The sequence below is a fragment of the Dromiciops gliroides genome, chromosome 2 (genome assembly GCF_019393635.1).
Source record: "Dromiciops gliroides isolate mDroGli1 chromosome 2, mDroGli1.pri, whole genome shotgun sequence".
Taxonomy (NCBI): Eukaryota; Metazoa; Chordata; class Mammalia; order Microbiotheria; family Microbiotheriidae; genus Dromiciops; species Dromiciops gliroides.
The window spans coordinates 296,884,513-296,901,361 of NC_057862.1; the positions used below are offsets into that span (position 1 = coordinate 296,884,513).

The 16,849-nt window shown below is 42.6% G+C and overlaps 1 protein-coding gene across 5 annotated transcripts in view; it reads right to left on the bottom strand.

Annotated features, from left to right (window-relative positions):
• The window catches only part of EVL (Enah/Vasp-like), a 289,813-nt gene that overhangs the window by 94,504 nt on the left and 178,460 nt on the right, over positions 1–16,849 (bottom strand). For all 5 annotated transcript variants that reach the window (XM_043989738.1, XM_043989736.1, XM_043989737.1 and 2 more), the window contains exon 3: positions 5,708–5,885. In XM_043989738.1, coding sequence (XP_043845673.1) covers positions 5,708–5,885 — 178 coding nt within the window. The remainder of the gene's footprint in view (positions 1–5,707; positions 5,886–16,849) is intronic.

Below are 16,849 nucleotides of genomic sequence, written 5' to 3' on the forward strand. Positions count from 1 at the left end.
TTACCTGGGTGTGGCCTCGACACATGCTACAGCTTCTTGGAGGCACAGGTGAAAGTTGGGTGATAGGTGGACACCAAAGGTGGATGAACAGCCCTGAAAAGGGCTTGCCAAGTCCTCATACCAGAGGTGCTAGTCCTCCTTGAACATCCCATATATCAGCTACCTTCTACAGTAGCTATCTGCATAATCCATTAGAATTTAAACGTCTTGAGAGCAGGAACTGTTTCCTTTTTGTCTTTGCTTTCTGCAGCCCAACAGTGCCAGCGTGTCACTTTTCAGAGAGGCAGTCCTATCTTGTAATGTCATTGGTGCATGAAGGTCCTGGTGAGGAATCCATTTTACCAATGTAGATTTGTAACTGTAAGGCAACTTGTTCACTTTAGAGACTTTGCTGGGGGGGGTGGGGTAACTGAGAAGCTTAAGTCAATTGCCCAGAGTCACCCAGTCTGTGGGCAGCTAGGTATTGGAATGGATAGAGCTCCAGACCTGAAGTCAGAAAGACCTGAGTTCAAATATAGCTTCAGACATTTACTGGCTGTGTGATCCTGGGTAAGACATTTAGCCCCGTTTACCTCAGTTTCCTCATCTGTAAAATGAGCTAGAGAAAGAAATGTCAAAACCACTCCAATATCCTTGCCAAGAAAACCCCAAATGGGACCACAAAGAGTTGGATGGGACTCAAATGACTCAACAAAACACACAGCCAGTATGAGGCAAAGGTGGGGCTTGAACGCTTCCCTTCCTGACTTTGTAGCCAACTTCAATACCCCATGATCCCTAGCGCATCATGAGTGCTTAATAAATACCTTGGTTGGATGTCTTTTCTTTCTGGGAACTCTTTGAAAGCAGGTTCTGTATTGAGTATAGGGTTTCACAGGTAGCAGGGTACTCAAGAAATATTTGTTGAACAGGATTACAATCTTAGTGATGAAGTCATCGGTCACCCAAATGCTTAATTTGGCAAAGATGAGATGTTGGGGACATGACCAAAGAAACCACCCTTGAAGTTCTCATGAAACCAGGAGCACTTAACCCAAAGCCTGCAACTCATGACTCATCCTCTACTGTGTGGTCTGGCTTATCTGTAAATAGCCACCACCCAAAAGACACAGAGAGCCCTGGTCACTGAAGCACTTGGGTTTCACCCAGGCAGGGGATAGATTAAATTACCTCCCTGTAATACAACTCCTTCTTACTCACTCAAGGCAGTTAGCCAGGATCTGACACCCAAAATGGCCCCAACCTCCAACACAGAAAATGTTAGGGTCCCAGCAACTTCGATTGCCTTCATAAGCCACAGAGGCCTTTAGAAGCCAAAGAGACCATTCGATCCAACACTTCATTTTATAGAAGTTGTAATCCAGGCCCAGAGAAGTTAAGTCACTTGTACAAGGTCCCATAGGTAGCTGAGCCAGAACGTAAACTCTAGTTTTATAATTCCATGCTTTGTCTGTACTACTTACCATCTGTGTAACCTTGTACAAGTCACTTAGCTTTGTCTGCCTCAGTTTCCTCATCTGTAAAATAAGGATAATAATAATACCTACCTCTCAGGGTTATCGTGAGGATAAAATGAGATGATGTGCAAAGTGCTTTGCAAACCTTAATGCACTCTATAAAAGCTGTTGTTATGATTTTGATTATAATTTAAACCTGGGGCTACCTTCCCCATCTCCCCTGGGAGTTTCCCTTGCCATAAGAATTATGGGCCATGGGGGGCAGGAAGGTGGCACAGTGGATAAAGCACTGGCCCTGGACTCAGGAGGACCTGAGTTCAAATCTGACCTCAGACACTTGACACTTACTAGCTGTGTGACCCTGAGCAAGTCACTTAACCCTCATTGCCCTACCAAAAAAAAAAAAAAAAGAATTATGGGCCACAATCTTTTCTCCTTCTTATCTAGTGAAGTGACATCAGGTTACCAGTATATATATATATATACTGGTATATACATATACGTATATATATACGTTGTTATTGTTCAGTTGTTTTTAGTTGTGACTCTTTGTGACCTCATTTGGAGTTTTCTTGGCAAAGATATGGGAATGGTTTGCCATTTCCTTCTCTGGCTCATTTGACAGATGAGGAAACTGAGGCCAACAGGGTTAAGTGACTTGGCCAGTAGGGGTGACACAGTTAGTGAATGTCTGAAGTTAGATTTTAACTAATGAAGATGTGTCTTCCTGAATTCAGGCCTGGCACTCTATCCACTGTGCCACCTACACACACACACACACACACACATGTGCACATGCATGCATGTGTATATATATATATGTACGTGTATATATAAATACATATGTATACACATACACATCTACATATGGGTGTATGTGTGTATATATGCACATATGTGTATCTGCCTATGTCTATTTATCATCTATCTATCTATCTGTCAGAGAAGCTGTGTAGTTATTGATAAGAATGCATGAAGGGGGCAGCTAGGTGGCGCAGTGGATGGAGCACCAGCCCTGGAGTCAGGAGTACCTGAGTTCAAATCCGGCCTCAGACACTTAACACTTACTAGCTGTGTGACCCTGGGCAAGTCACTTAACCCCAATTGCCTCACTTAAAAAAAAAAAAAGAATGCATGAAGAATCCTGGAATGTCAGACTTGTAGAGTTCAAAGGGTCATCTAATCCAACCCATCCCTAAACAAGAATCTATTCTATGATTTCCTGAAGTCATCATCCAACCTTTGCTTAAAGACCTGTAGAGATGAGTGAACTCTCTTGGAGCAGGCCATTCCACTTTTGGAGAGTATTCATTGTTGGGAAGTTTTCCCTTATATTGAGCTAAGTTTGTTCCAGAAAGGTGTCACTTCAGTTTTGAAAATAACCAAGACCATTCTACTTAAGTTATCTTAAAGGGATGCTAGTTTCTGAAATCAACCCGGCACCTCCCAGATGAATCTCAGATTGGTAACTGTTCGCATCACCCCCCAGAGTCACAACAGGTAAGAAATAACCATATAGTTAAAATACAAAGTGACTTTTGGTGTTGACACCAGGAAAGGCTTGGGGACCCATGTATGGTGGCTGGTTGAAAAAAAGCTTGGTTTAAGGTCATGGGGTTTTAAATGCCATGGCCTCTAGATGGGCTATCTGGTATCTTATCTGCACACAGACCCTTGGACTACATTTTGTTCTGCTTGGTGCCAGAAGGCACCGCAAGTTACAAAATCAAGTCCACAAGCATTTATCAAGTGCCTACTATGTGCAAGGCACTGGGGGTACAAAGAAAGGCAAAAACTACAACCAAAAAAGAGAGGTGGCTTTTAGCTAGAAACAAAGAAAAAATTTCCCTCATTAAGAGCTGTCCAAGAGTCACCTGACACAGTGATGATAACATGACAAAAACTTTGAATGGACTCTAAGTTTATCCTCTGAGGACCAGCTGAGCTAAATGTAGGGGGGCTCATCACCAGAGGATCATAGGATCATAGCGGTGGAAAGGACCTCAGAAGGCTTCATTTTACAGGAGGGGAAACTGATGCCTAGTGACTTGTGCACGATCCTAAAGCCAGTGATGGTAATAATAGCTAACATCTATATAGTGCTTAAGGCTGGCAAAGCATTTTACACACATTATTTCACTTGACAGTCACAACAACTCTGTGAAGTAGGTACTGATTTATCCTTATTTTATGGTTGAGGAAACTGAGGCAAACAGGTGACTTGCCCAGGGTCAGTTAATAAATGTCTGAATCTGGATTTGAACTCAGGTCTTCCTGACTTCAGGTCCAGCATTCCATCTGTTGTGCCACCTAGCTGCTCCTACCTATATTGTTTTATTTGATCCTCACAATAACCCTGTGAGGTAGGTTTTATTATTATTCATATTTTACAGATCAGGAGGCAGAAGGGGGAGAGAGGTGGAAGTGACTTGCCCAAGGTCACATAGCTAGTAAGTTTCAGTGGTGGGATATGAACTCAGATCCTCTGCCTCCCAAGTCAGTATTCTTTTCATTGTACTCTGCTGCCTACAAGAAACAACCTACTAAGGCATAGAGAAATGGACTGTGATCTACATTGGCAGAAGGAGTTCCCCACATGGATGAAACATCACCTTGGGAGGGAGGTAGGTGGTGCAGTAGATAAAGCACCAGCCCTGGATTTAGGAGGACCTGAGTTCAAATCCGGCCTCAGGCACTTGACACTTACTAGTTACCCTGGGCAAGTCACTTAACCCTCATTGCCCTGAAAAAAAAAAAAAGCATCTTGGAGCACTGATATAATAATAATAACAATCACAAGAGTACACATTGATAGTGATCTAAGGTTTACTGAGCAAGTAACCAGTTAGTAATTCATACTACTCCCCTTCCCTTTCAAAACTTAGTTCTATCATTTATTTTTTAATGAACCATTTATTAGATTTTTTCCCCTTTAACTCTGTTTTTCCCCACTCCTTCCTTCACAAGCTGATTTGCAGACAAGACTGTCTCAGATAAGGCTCGCTCCCGGCAGGCAAAAAGACTTCTCAGGTTTGGGCCACTGAGCTCCCCCCTGCATAAGAAAGCTAATTCACCTCAAGCCCAACCAGCAATTTCTGTTCCTCCAATGGCCCAAGATGGCTCTGACCTAGCTTGGATTTTTTTGCAAGCCCACATAACTGCTGTCTAAAACTTCAAGCAGCTCTCAGGTGAGGAAGGCTCAGAACACGGCAGGGCTGAGAGATGAGATGCTTCAAGGAAACTTTTCAAAGGTCATAGGAAACCCACCAAGTCTTAGGCAGTTATGTAGGCAGGCGGCGCTTTCTATATTTGTAAAAGTCCTGTAAATAACTCTGTGGGGGCCGCACACTGAGACAGCAGGCGTGACATTCCCCACTCACTGTCTCCTGTCTAGTCTAGGCTCAGGGCCAATGATTTTCCACTCCAAACTTCAATTTTATTGATAGTAATGTTTACACCAGTCAGCAGGAAAGAGCTAGCCTCTCCAGCTGAGTAGCAGGAGTCCCAGCCTTAAGATGCCCCCTTAGAGAACATATCTAGAGGCTAGCTAATGGAGTTAGTGTTACCTGGGTTCCAGAATGCCTCCTTTTCCTTCTAACACCTCCTACCTTCTCAACAAAGGACACACCATTTTGTTACTTTATTCCAAGTCCAGTGCATAAGGAAAAAGCACAGAATTTGGACTCAGAAAACAACATACTAGAAAATGCTCCAGTTAGAGGACCAGGGTTCGAGTTCTGCCTCTGAATGTTGCCTACCTTTGTTACCTTGAGCAAGTTTTTTTTTTTTTAACCTCTCTGGATCTCAGTTTCCTCATTTGTAAAATTGTGCAATTAGTAGGTTGGACAAGATGAAGACCTCTGTGGCCACAGAGGTCTCTTTCATTGGTAAAACTATGATCCCATGACCTGGGTTCTACCACGAACTCCCCATATGACTTTGGACAGGTGTACCTATGAGGGTGTTTGTCCAGTCTCATCCTGGGAACTCTATGCTCCAGAAAGTAGGAAGAGGATGACAGGAAAGCATGTATTAATAGGTCTTGATGGGCAGCTAGCAATCAAACAGAGTTCTCGCACGTGACAAGTGAGATTCCACCTCCCCCTTTTATTCTCCTTTCCCTCCCCCCTTCTTGGATATTCTTAAGGTGAGTTCAGCCTAGAATTCCAGCTAATGCTGCTCAGCCCCAATAGAGAAAGACCCAGGGAGGCAGGAAAACAGCCCCTAGTAGAGCCCGCAGATCTGCTTACCTCCATCTTGGGAATTCATGATGTTCAGAGCAAAGAGCATCGCATTGGAGAAGGTGGTCGCCTCTTCCTTGCTGGCGAAATTCAAGCCATAGACCTGCCGGGCATCTCGCCACTGGTGAAATGTTGGCGTAGCCTGATTGTACTTCAGCCCTTTCACAATTGAATAATTGATCACGACCTGGAAGGGGGGGGGGAGAAGGAGGAGAGACATGAGTAAATAAATAAAACCAGGCAAGCAGGAGGGTGGAAGGAAGGTAGGCAAGTTGTTGCCCAAAGAAGTCCTGTTAGGCTGAAGAGCCCGGGGGGAGGGGCGGGGGAAGATTTCCCAGCCAGAGGGATGTGGCTGGAGGCAGAAGGAAGAAAGAGGGGCAGGCTTTCAGACTTGGACCTTGGTGCAGTGGAAAGAGCTCTAGTACCTGAGCTTAAGTCCTGGCTTTGCCAGTTACTAGCTAGGTGCCCTTAGGTGAGTTCCTTTACCTCTCTGGGCTTCAAATTCTTCACCTATAAAGGGAAGGGATTGCAGTTGAACTCTAGGGACTCTTTTAGCTCTGAGGTTTTCATTCAATACTACTTAAGTGCCCATTCTATTCAGGGCCCTCTGTTCAATGCTATGGGCAAAAACAATGATATCTATGGGCAAAAAGCAATTATCTATATATGTAATGCAAAAATGATCTATTGCATTTACAGATATATTATCTTATGTATGTATATGTACATACAAGACACAGGTCCTGCCCTCAAGAAATTCACATGCTCACCTGAAAAATTATATGATGCAAAAATAGATGACAAAAGGTCAATGAAAACCCGGGTATATAGTAAATGCTTAATAAATACTTGCTGACTGACTACTAAAAATTATTCTATTACCCTTCTCACTATATGACTTTGTCTTTAGTCTATTTTCTTCTCTAGGCCACACTGCACATTTCAACCCATGAAATCTTCCTAATGCACTGCTATGATCATTCCACTCTACACACAAACCTTCAGTGGCTTTCCACTCCCCACTTACAGAAAACTATTCCTTCTCTTCTTTCCCTTCATCCTTTCTTATTGATTGCGTCAGTTTCCCAGCAGTTCAATGATCATCTCTGTGCAGTTGACTTTTGGCTCTCTATATCCAGCCCTAACCTCTTTTGAACTTCAGTCCCACATCACTGCCTCCCTAATGGGCATTTTACTCAGCAAACTCATTATGTTCCTCCACCCCACCCCCTTCCTAACTTCTCTATTTCTACTTAGGCTTCCATTATCCTTTCAATCACCCAGGCTGTCATGCTTGGAGTCATTCATGACTCTTCCCTCTCCTTCAACTCTGGCCCACCTGATAGTCCAGCTGCCAAGTCTCATTAATTCTACGTCCACGACATCTCTGGCATGAGTCCCTTTCCCATCCACTAAGATGGTCACTACCATTCTGGCTCAGGACCTCATCACCACTTGTCCAGGCAAATGGCAACAGTCCTCTATGTCATGCCTCTCCCCTCTCCAATCCATCCCCCAAAAGCTGCCAAGTCAATATTTGTTAAGTATAGCTCTGACTATGTCATTTCTTGACTTGAGAAGCTTCAGAGGCTCCTGAGTGCCTCCAGGATAAAACAGAAATGGCCTGGAATTAAAAACCTGTCAATCTGATTCCATTCTACCTTTCCAGGCTTAATGCACATGGCTTCCCTTCACACCCTGCGAGCTCCAGTATGACTGACTTATTCCCTCTATCCCATGAACAACATTCCATCTCCTGTTTTGTTTCAGTGTTTTCGCTTCTGGATCCCTGCCATGTCTAGAACATATTCCCTTCTTAATTCCATTTTTAGACTCTCTAGTTTCCTTCAAGTCTCAAGGGCTACCTTCTCCATGAGGCCTGTCCTGGTCCTCCCAATTGCTAATGCATTCCTCCTAAAAATACCATGTTATCTGTGTATGTGTTGTTTAGAACCAGTGGAATGAAAGCTCTTAAAACCAGGCTCTTTTTTTGGGGGGGGGGGTAATAACAGCTCCTGGCACACAGTAGGTACTTAATAAATGCTCATTGAATGAATGTTGAATAGAGGAGATAAGGCATATGTTGTTGTTCAGTCATTTCAGTTGTATCTGACTCTTTGTGATACCATTAGAGGTTTTCTTGGCAAAGATACTGGAGTAGTTTGCCATTTCTTTCTCCAGTTCATTTTACAGATGAACAAACTGAGACAAACAGGGTTAAGTGAGTTGCCCAGGGCCACACAGCTAATAAGTTTCTGATGTTGCATTTGAACTCGCGTCCTCCTGACTCCAGGGCCAGTGCTCTAAATACTGTACCACTTAGCTGCCCTGACATTTCTTCAAATGTACATTGTAGGGATTACAACTCTTTTCCTCCCCTGCATCCTTCTAAGGTGCTATGGGGGATATATGCTCCATTCCCTTTCTGTTCTCATATTTGTTTTGATGCTCAATCCTGGCTAATCTGAATACCTCACTCAGCTGTTACTGTGGGAACTCTGGAGACTGGGAGACAATTAGAGAAAGTGGCATGCTCTCTTGGTCCTTTAGGCGTGTGGGGAGTGGTGATGTGAGTGGAAATTACAACATACAGGTTCTGGGGGAAATATGGATTCAAACTGTGACAAATCACCATGAGCCAATGTCAGGCTGAGGAGAGAACCCTATTTCTAACAACCAAGGGGAGATGGTCCATCTAATGCTTAGGATGCCTGTCATCTGTGAGGCCTGGGACTGGAAATGATAATACAGCTGATGGCTCTGGAAACAGAGGACCTTCATGCCTTGGCACCTCTCCCACCATTCCAGTCTTTCTACTCTTACTCAGCCCCTTTGTGCCTACGTAGTCTTCCCCCTAACCCCCAATCACGTATTCTGCAATCCAGTGATTTTGGCTTCTGTGCTGCACCTGGAACAAGGCATTCCTCTCTAGACTCTGGCACTTTCACAGGGCTATTCTCCCTTGCCTCCACCTTTTGTTTCTTTTTAGTCCCAGCTAAACTCTCACCTTCTACAGCAAGCCTTTCCTAATTACCCTTAATTCTAGTGCCTTCCTTTGTTGATCATCTCCAGTTTATCCTGTCTATATTTCTTTTCTCATCTTTTTTTTTTTTTTTGGTGAAGCAATTGGGGTTAAGTGACTTGCCCAGGGTCACACAGCCAGTAAGTGTTAAGTGTCTGAGGCCGGATTTGAACTCAGGTCCTCCTGACTTCAGGGCTGGTGCTCTATCCACTGCGCCATCTAGCTGCCCCATCCTGTCTATATTTCATTTGTACATGGTGGTCTACATGTTGTATTCTCCACTAGATTGCAAGTTTCCACTAGAGAGCAGGGAGCTGTCTTTTTCTTTGTATCTCCAGTACTTTGGACAATACCTGGAACATAGTAGGTGTTTAATAATTTTTTTTTTGACTGATTGCTGTGAGGATGAGGATTGGGTCAGGGTAGGGGAACTATTAGATGGGCAGCACATAGATGGGTTTCATCAGGCAAAGGGGTTGGACCAGGGCTGCCCAGATCATAGGACCAAAAGATTCAAAGCTGAAAAAAATCTGATAGATCACCTAGTCATTTTACAGATGGGAAAATGGAAACCCAGCTCGGTTAACTAGCTTTCCAAGGTTATTGCTGTTTGTCCTTTGTTCCCCAAGAGGACCATAACATTGGGAGGTGATATGACTTACAGTGAATTGGATTTAAGTGAGGGAGGGCTGTGCAAAGTCACCAACCTCACTCTCTCTTCCAGAGTCATCTGGGTCCAGTGGCAAGATACACATCAAGACTACTGGAGATGGCCCTGGATGTTAAAGGCAATTGGGGTTAAGTGACTTGCCCAGGGTTACACAGCTAGTAACTGTCTGAAGTGACATTTGAACTCAGGTCCTCTTGACTCAGCACTCTATCCACTATGCCCACCTAGCTGTCCCAAGGTTATGGTTATGGTGCTAATAAGTGTTATGTCAGAATTTGAATCATTGCCCTCTCACTCCAAACTCAGTAATGTCCACCATACTATAACGCCCAGCAACTTCTTGGGCCGCCAGATATGAGATTCCACTTTTTCTCTCCTTCTACTCATTCCAGTCTATGTGAAATTTATTTCTGGAAGCTTTATTGATTAAAGATTCCACCTGCAACTCTAGGTCATCGGCTAAATCCACAAGTTCCTAGTTATCCTAGCATTGGTTATAGGAAGTGGGGAAATTTAGCCTGGAGAAGACTTAAGGGGACATAATTAGCTGCTGTCTTCTAGTACCTGAAAAATCATAATGAAGAAAAGCAATCAACATTTATTAAGTAGATACTATATGCCAGACACTGTTCTAGGCACTGAGGCTACAAAAAGAGGCAAAAGTCCCTGTCTTTAAGGAGCTTACAATCTAATGGGGGAGAAAACATACAAATAAATATATGTAAAGCAAGCTATATATAGGATAAATAGGAAATAATTAACAGACAGAAAGCACTGGAATTAAGAGGAATTACAGAAGGCTTCCTTAGAAGGTGGGATTTTAGTTGGGACTTAAAGGAAGCCAGGGAGATCAGTAGTTGGAGAGAAGGAGGGAGAGTGTTCCAGGAGCTGAGGGATGGAGTATCTTGTTTGTGGTACAAACAGGAGGGATGTGCCACTGGATTGAAGAGTATGTGCCAGGAAATAAGGTGTAAGAAGGCTGAGGTGGGAAGGGATAGGTTATGAAGGGTTTTAAATGCAAAACAGAGCATTTAAAAAATAGGATTCTGAAGGCAATAGGGAGCCACTGCAGTTTATTGAGTAGGGGGTGGGGTGGGGTGACATGGTTGGATCTATACTTTAGGAAAAGTACTTTGATGGCTGAAGGGAGGGTGGATCGGAGCAGAACTTGAGGCAGGCCAACCTACCAGCAGGTTACTGCAATAGACCAGGTATGAGGTGGAGAGGACCTGTTCTCAACTCGTGGCAGTATGATCAGAGAGAAGGGGGCATTTTTGAGAAATGTTGCAAAGATGAAATCGGCAGGCCTTGGCAAGAGCTTGGGTGTGGGGAGCGGGGTCAGAGGTAGTGAGGAGTCCAGGATGACTCCTGGACTGGGAGCCTGAAGGACCAGGAATATGATGTTGGTCTCTATGGTAACAGGGAAGGTAGGAGATGGGGGAGAGTTTAGAGGGAAAGAAAATGAGTTCTGTTTTGGATATTTTTAATTTAAGATGTCTATTGGACATCCAGTTACAGATGTCTGAAAGGCAGTTGGAGATGCAAGATTGGATGTCAGCAGAGAGACTTGGACAGGAGAGGTAGACTGGAGAATTATGGGTGGAGAGACAGCAACCAAATCTATTGGAACTGATGAGATCACCTAGTGAAGAAGTATATAGTGGAGAAGAGAAAAGGGCCCAGGGCCAAACCATGGGGGACATCTGTGGTTGGAGGGTATTATCTGGAGAAGGATCTGGCCAAGGAGAAAGAAGGAGCAGTCAGGTAGGAGAAAAACCAGCTCCTCTGGAGAATGGCATAGTGAATTGGTAAGGGAGATATACTAGGACTGCCTAGCAACAGTGAGGGCCCAGTTGAGGTTGTGTAACATAAGTTTGTAGTGTATTCAGAACAGCTGCATGATTTTCTTTATCTTCATTTGGTAGTACATGTGTAGGAGTGAAGGCAATAAATGATGGGAGTGATCCAAGGCTGAGGCTCGGCTGGGCAAAATCAGCAATTTGATAAGGGGGCTGGGGATTCAAGGGAGGAGGACAGTGTCGAATTGAATTGGTTCATCAAGGAGTCAAGATGGGGAAAAGAGGAAAAAGGGGTTAGTGCAGGGGAGATGGCTTGGGAGAGAACTGAAGGCTCAAGGGGTTGGAGGTCACAGCATGGCAGATGAACAGCTGGGTTATGTAAAGAAAGGCAAAGGGAGAGGTAAAAAGCCAATGGATTATGGTCAGATAAGGGGATTTCAGAATTCTCACACATAGAGGTGGTACAATTGTGGGTGATGGCAAGATCAAAGGCCTTAAGCTTGTCCTGTGTGGTTGCAAAGGTCAGAAAGAGAGCCAATTAATCAGTAAACATATATTAAGTACCTACTATGTGCCAGGCCCCATGCTAAGTGCTAGGGATATAAAATGAGGCAAAAAACTATCACTGCCCTCAAGGAGATTACAATCTAATAGGGAAGGCAACATACAAATATATACAAAATGAACTATATTTAGGATAAATAGGAAATGACAGAGAGAACCCACCAGAATTAGGAGGTCTTGGGAAGGCCTCCAGGAGAAGATGGGGTTTTAGTTGGGATTTAAAGGAATCCAGGGATGTCAGTAGGTGGAGCAGAAGAGGGAGAGAACTGAAGGGTAGAAGTTAGAGGGAAGCCGATCAAAGCTCAATATTAGGAAGGTCTCATTGTCATTGGAGGTATTCAAGCAGGTGGCAGAAAACCACCTGTCAGGAATTCCCTAGGTATTCCTACACTGGGAAGAAGTTCAGGTAAAATGACCATTAGGTTTTGTTTTTTTTTTTTTTCCTTGTACTCTGTGGAGTATGATGTAGAGAAAAGAACATTTGATTTGGAGGCAAAAGAACTGAGTTCAAATTCAGGCTCTGATACTAAATATCTGTGTGACCCTGGGCAACTCATTTTGCTTTAATGGGCCTCAGTTTCCTTCACTTTAAAAAAGCAGCTTGAATCTGGAACTATGCCCAAAGGGCTATAGAACTGTGCATACTCTTTGATCCAGCAATGCCACTGCTAGGCTTATGTCCCAAAGATATCCCCCCAAAAGAGAAAAAGACCTATTTGTACAAAAATATTTATAGCAGCTCCTTTTTGTGGTAGCTAAGAATTGGAAATCAAAGGGATGCCCATCAATTGGGGAATGGCTAAATAAGCTATGGTATATGATGGTGGTGGAATATTATTGTGCTATAAGAAATGACAAGCAGGATGATTTCAGAAAGGCCTGGAAACACTTGTATGAACTGATGTATAGTGAATTGAGCAGAACCAGGGAACATTGTACACAGAGACCGCAATATTGTTTGATGAAGAACTGTTCTCAGCAATGCAATGACCCAAGACAATCCCAAAAGACTAATGATGAAGCATACTGTCCACCTCCAGAGAAAGAACTGCTATTGATTGAACACAGGCTGAAACATTCTATTTTTTACTTTCTTACTTTCATATTTTTCTTTTATTCACATTTTTTGTACAAAATTACTAATATAGTAATATTTTACATAATTACACACATATTAACCCATATCTGATTGCTTACTGCCTCAGGGAGGGGATAGGGGAGGGGTAGAGGGAGAAAGGGGTAGAATTTGGAACTCAAAACTTTATTTTATTATTTAGAATTTCTATTTTCCCCAAATTACATGTAAAAACAAATTTTGACATCAAATTTTTTTTTTTGGTGAGGCAATTGGGGTTAAGTGACTTGCCCAGGGTCACACAGCTAGTAAGTGTTAAGTGTCTGAGGCTGGATTTGAACTCATGTCCTCCTGACTCCAGGGCCGGTGCTCTATCCACTGCGTCACCTAGCTGCCCCAGACATCAATTTTTAAAAACTTTGTGTTCCAAATTCTCTTTCTCCCTCCCTCCCCTCTAAGAACTCAAGCAATTCAATATAAGTTATACATGAGTAGTCATGCAAAACATTTCCACATTAGCCAGGTTATGAAAGAAAACAGACAAAACCAAAACTTCAGAAAAAGGAACTAACAAAAAAAATTATGCTTCAATCTATATTTAGATACTATCAATTCTTTCTCTGTAGATGGATTATATTTTTCATAAGTCCTTCAGAGTTGTCTTAGATCATTGCATTGCTAAGAATAACTAAGTCATTCACAGCCGATTATCTTACAATATTTTTGTTATTTTGTATACAGTACATTTCAATCTGTATCAGCTCATGTAGGTCTTTCCAGGTTTTTCTGATAGCATTCTGCCCATCATTTTTTAAATAGTAAACTACGTTTATATAGTACTTTTATGTGTGTGTGTGTGTGTGTGTGTGTGTGTGTGTGGCAATTGGGGTTAAGTGACTTGCCTAGGCTCACATAGCTAGTAAGTGTCAAGTGTCTGAGGCCGGATTTGAACTCAGGTCCTCCTGACTCCAGGGCCAGTGCTCTATCCACTGTGCCACCTTGCTGCCCCTATATAGTACTTTAAAGAGAGATTTCCTTACAATAAACTCATGGGAACTCAAAACTTTAAATAAAAAAATTTTTAATTAAAAAAATAAAATGAACAGCTTGGAATAGATGATCTCTAAGATCCCTTCCAGCTCTAAGTAGTATAAGCCTACAAGCCTCTACAGGGCAGCTAGGTGATGCAGTGGATAGAACACCAGGCCTGGAGTCAAGAAGACCTGAGTTCAACTCTGGCCTCAGACACTTCCTAGCTGTGTTACTCTGGACAAGTCACTTAACCCTATTTATCTCAGTTTCTTCATCTGTAAAATGAGCTGGGGAAGGAAATAGTAAACCACTCCAGTATCTTTGCCAAGAAAATCCCAAATGGGGTTACAAAGAGTTGGACATAACCAAAAATGACTGAACAACAGCAACAAAGCTATACATGCTACTGTCTGTCAATACTACATGGGATCAGAAGATCATAGATTTAGAGCTAGTAGGGCCCTCAGAAGTCATCTCATTCAGAAGCATCAACATAGGCCAAACCAGACTAAAATACAATTGAGAAATATTAAAAAAATACAATCATAGATAATGTTAATATGTGGTTTTCTAACTCAACTGGGGCCTGCAGGGATACTCATACTATTTAGTGGCCCACATTTTTATGTGATTTGATAATAACGGTCTAGTCCAACTCTCTCATTTTATAGATTGGGAAACCCAAAACCAGAGAGGGTAAGTGACTTCTCCAAAGTCATACAGAAGCGAGCAACAGGTCTTCTGAAACCCAATCCAGTGCTCTTTCCATCACACCAGGGCCAGTTGATTTATAACCCATCATAGCCCTCAACTATTCTGAAAAATTTGAAGGTCCTTTTGTTAGAAATACCCTCAGGTTGAGCAATTTAGTCTAGGCATCCCCCCATCTCCTTTGAATGACAATCCAAGCAAGGGTTCCAGGGTGACAAAACAGCACAAGAATTGGTGTTCATTTCCACACCTTCTACTATACCCAATCACTCCACTTGAGGTGAGATGGAATGTGCTTCCTTACTTTCTAATGACAACAATCTATCCTCTATAGGGATCTATGGGCAGCTAGGTGGCACCATAGTGCACAGAGTACCAGACCTGAAGTCAGGAAGACTAACCTTGAGTTCAAATCTGGTCTCAGACACGTGCTATCTGTGTGATCCTGGGTAAGTCACTTAACCCTGTTTGCTTAAGTTTCCCCATCTGTAAAATGAGCTGGAGAAGGAATGGCAAATCACTCCAATATCTTTGCCAGGAAAATCCCAAATGTGGTTGTTGAGTCAGACAACGCTGAAAAAAAAGGATCTGGAACAACTGTGGAAACAAAACCCCATACACATGTACACACATGTGTATACATGTGTGAAGATATGTATATGGGTATACATGCATGTATACATGCATATATAATTAGATAGATAGATAGTTGTTCAGTTTTTTCAGTCATTCCTGATTTTTTTGTGACCCCATTTTGGAGTTTTCTTGTCAAAGATACTGGAGTGGTTTGCTGTTTCCTTCTCCAGTTTATTTTACAGATGAGTAAACTGAGGCAAACAGGTTGAAATGACTTGCCCAGGATCACACAGCTAGTAAGTATCTGAGGATGGATTTGAATTCATGGAGATGAGTTTTCCTGATTCTAAGCCCTGTGTTCTATCCATTGTGCCACCTAGCTGCCTCAATATATGTTATCTATATACACTCACGTTACATATATACATGAATAGGCCTCTATGTCTGGTCTGAATCATAGGACCACGTATCTCACAGATATATTCCACATACATTTACATGTTTGTATGTATACAACACATATTCTCATTAACTTCTAGACCAGTGGTGTCAAACTAAAATAGAAATGTTGGCCACTAAAATGTATGTAAGGATCCCTGTGGGCTGCTTGCTTATTGATTGTTTTAAAATGTAGTATTATCTATGTTTTATTGTATTTTTGTTCAGTTAAATTGTCGTTGTTCAGTCATGTCTGACTCTTTGTGATCCCATCTGGAGTCTTTTTGGTAAAGATACTGGAGTGTTTTGCCATTTCCTTCTCCAGTTCATTTTACAGATGAGGAAACTGAGGCCAACAGGGTTAAGTGACTTGCTCAGGGTCACACAGCTAATATGTGTCTGAGGCCACATTTGAACTCAGGAAGTCTTACTGACTTCAGGCCTGGCACTCTGTGCACTATGGCGCCATCTAGCTGCCCTGATTGGTTAAATATTTCCCAATTATGTTTTATTCTGGTTTAGGCCACCCTCAGGAGTGTTCAGCCTATGTGTCAGCAACCTCTGTTCTAGACTAGTGGAAACCTATTCACTTGCTTCTTATGATTTCTATCTACAAAGTGTTAGGTGTATGACAACAACAACAGAACTGATAATGGTAATGGTAATGATGATAATGACAACAGCTAACATCTATGTAGCACTTAGTATGAGCCAGGCACTGTGCTAAGTACTTTCTCTGAGGCAAAGGTTAAGTGACTTGCTCAGGGTCACATAGCTAGTAAGTTTCTGAGGCTGAATTTGGACTCATTTCTTCCTGACTCCAGGCCCAACACTCTATCTGCTATGCCAACTGGCTGTAGGTGTTCTCCCACCTTGAGAGATGTATCCTGGTAGGCCTATAGCACTATCTTTACAATTCAGAGGCATTGCAGACAATTGCTTATAGCCAGTAGGTCTTAATTCACTGCTTCCAGGCCCTATTTATTCTGCTTAGCTCAAGCCTAGGCAAGTTAGGATTCCTTTGGTTTCTGGGTCTAGTGGTTATTTCTTATAAAGAGAGGTGTTGGGTGTTGGGGTCTGGCTGTAGCTTTCCCATCAATTTGCTGTGTGACCTTGGGTCACAGTTTCTCAATCTGTAAAAGGAGGGGATGGACCAGATGATCTTTTAAATTCCCTTAAGCTCTGATTGGTCTAGATTTCTGCGACCATAACTTGACATTTGAATTTCTCTACCTTTAAAGTATATAGTCAGTCTGAGTTGTTC